Raw genomic sequence first — 2,834 nt, forward strand, 5'->3', positions numbered from 1 at the left:
TAGTTTGTAACCCTCGTGTTATTTCAAAACCTGAAGGCATGCGTCAGTCCCTAGTGGCCAATCCCCTATGCATGACAACGCAGATTTGACCAAACAATTTTTACACCTGAAGGCACGGTAGAATTTTAACAACACGACTGTTATTCGATGACAGAAGCACAAAATTACTATAGAACCAAAACTCCAAAAGGAAACTACATAACAAATTAAAATTTGAAGAATTTACCGACTGTCCAAAAGCTGGGTTTAAGATTCATCTAGACATTCTAATAGAGCTTGGACTACCGAATCCATTGTTGGTCTCTTGTTTCTATCTTCCTCTACACAAGACATGCCAAGTTCAACAATCGTTGTTGCTTGGCTCCTGCTAAACTGACCATTCAATCTTGGATCCACTATTTCTTCTATCCAAGAGGCCTCTCCGCACTGAATTTTCCTTTTCACAACTCTGACAAACCTTGTTAGATCTGATTCATCATGCTCTTCCCTGCCCTCTATGACCCAATTTGAGAGTGGGATTCCTTTCACTATCTCTAGAACCACAACTCCATAACTATAAACATCAACTTTTGCAGTGATAGGAAGATTTGTAGCCCACTCTGGAGCCATGTAACCCTTGGTTCCTCGAATCTGAGAGAAGTCGGAGCTATTACCACCCCTCTGAGACAACTTGGCAAGCCCAAAATCTGCAATCTTGGGTTCAAATTCACTGTCCAAAAGAATATTTCCTGGCTTCACATCACAATGTATCACCCATTCTAAACACTCGTGATGAAGATAAGCCAAACCCTTAGCTATACCTAAGGCCGCTTTAAACCTGTCTTTCCATTCAAGAAACGTTGGGGAGAATAGATGCTTGTCCAGTGATTGATATTCCATGTACTCATAGACTAGGAGTCTGTGTTTGCCCTCTGAACAGAATCCCCACATTCTCACCAGGTTCATGTGATTGATTTTTCCAATTGTGCTCACTTCTGCCCAAAATACATCTTCCCCTTGGTACATGTTTTCCAGTCTCTTCACAGCTACAACCCTTTCATCTGTCAAAATGCCCTTATACACGGCTCCAGAACCTCCCCTTCCCAGCTCTTCCTTGAAGTTATTCGTCGCCTTCTTGAGCTCAGTGTAAGTAAACCTCCTAAATGGACTTAATACCAGATGATATCCGTCTTCCGCCAAATTTGGCGAATCACGCTTTCTGAAAAGAAACCACCAACCTGAAACTACAAAGAGAATTTCAATAAGTCCAATGGCAGAAGCAAATGAGTAGAAATAAACCCATCTCGTCCTCTTAGTGTTGAAGTTATACATAGAAGGAGAACCGATCGTTGTTTCTGATTCAGCAGACTGGCAAATGAGGTCAGTGCCATTAAGAATACCGAGCTGAGATGTCTCAAAACTAACTGGCAATCTCAGATATATATTGCCTGGAAAACTTGCGGACTGGTAACCATTGAAAAGCACGCCTTTTGTGTAGCAAAGGCGTCTCCCATCTAGCCTATAGCTAAATGCATTACACCGATAATCCTCCAAGCAGATCTTCATGCAGGAGTTGAATGTTGCGGTGTCACTGTAATTAAGATCAAATCCCCAGTAATCTACATGGGGCAACAGCACAAACTTCACTTGCTGAGACTGTGAAAGAGTGCTGTTGAACATAGGCTTGCAGCCTTTATTCCAATTACCAGGCTCAGTGATCTCATAGCCAGGTGGGCATGAACACTTGGGGTCCGGTGTATTTACACAAATCGAATTTATCCCACAAATTCCATGAACAGTACAAAGCTGAGAAAGAGCTTGCCATGATATCACCCACAATCCAGTTTCATTGTTAAGGCTATAAAGCCTGAGATTCCCATCATGGTCCATTGTTAGCCTCCTTTTGATCCTTAATAAACCCGTGTCAGGAGCGCTGAACTGGAGCTGATCACTAGATATAAAATGGCCCATTTCATCAAAAACTGCAGTTCTGCTGCTATTATAATTTGTTCTACCATTTCTGAACACATCAAAATCAGGATTAGGCCAGTATATGCTTGAAATATCAGGACCATCATATATCAACCTCAGCACATTATCATTATCAAAAAAGAAACTAAAATATCCAGAGGCATAAGACCCGCTATGCAATCTAGCAACCAGCTTTGTCCTCTTTGTAAATAACTGGTTTGGAAGAAGTGTATCAGTAGGAAAATCAAAGCTTTGCCATAGAATCTTACCACCAGGGTCTTTAAGAACAAGGTTACCAGTGTCCAGAAGCTCTGCTCTTCCAACATCAGTGGAGGTGGTGTTAGTCTCCCATATGATGGAGCCATCAACATCTGTCAAGACCATAGCACCGTCTCGTCGTAGAGAAACTCTTGAACCTCGGCCATTGGCAGGTCTGTCTCTGTTGGCCATCCAAACCACAGTCCTGTCCTTGGAATTGGTGAACCAAATAGAGAACCAATAAGCATTTTGTCCCATCCCATAGAATCCACAAGAGAATGTTTTATCTGGTGAGGTAAGGATGTCTGAATCATCTTCTACTGATAGAGATGAACCTCTTCGCAAAACGTTCTGGGCACTTGAAGTTGAAAGAAACAAGAACAAAACAGTGAGGAAACAATTTTTTTTTGGAGGGATTATAGTTTGAGAACTCCCCATGAGGCCCAGGATTGGCTTGCAACTTGTATGTTGTTTGGTAAGAACAATTATCATGCTGCCTTTGTCACTTTTCTTGATTAAAATCATCAACAATCTCTAGAATGATTTTTTATGAGCAATTTCACAACTCAAAAGGCTATGATGTCTATTATGCATTGGCTGAATCATATTATTATAGGCACATAAAT

At 41.3% G+C, this 2,834-nt stretch overlaps 1 protein-coding gene across 1 annotated transcript; it reads right to left on the minus strand.

Moving 5' to 3' along the window:
* Window positions 1-2,834, minus strand: LOC133677065 (putative receptor protein kinase ZmPK1). Its single transcript, XM_062098905.1, has one exon. It carries the CDS (start codon window positions 2,731-2,733, stop codon window positions 247-249), a length of 2,487 nt encoding a protein of 828 aa, XP_061954889.1. The 5' UTR covers window positions 2,734-2,834; the 3' UTR covers window positions 1-246.

Source organism: Populus nigra, chromosome 17 (genome assembly GCF_951802175.1).
Source record: "Populus nigra chromosome 17, ddPopNigr1.1, whole genome shotgun sequence".
NCBI lineage: Eukaryota > Viridiplantae > Streptophyta > Magnoliopsida > Malpighiales > Salicaceae > Populus > Populus nigra.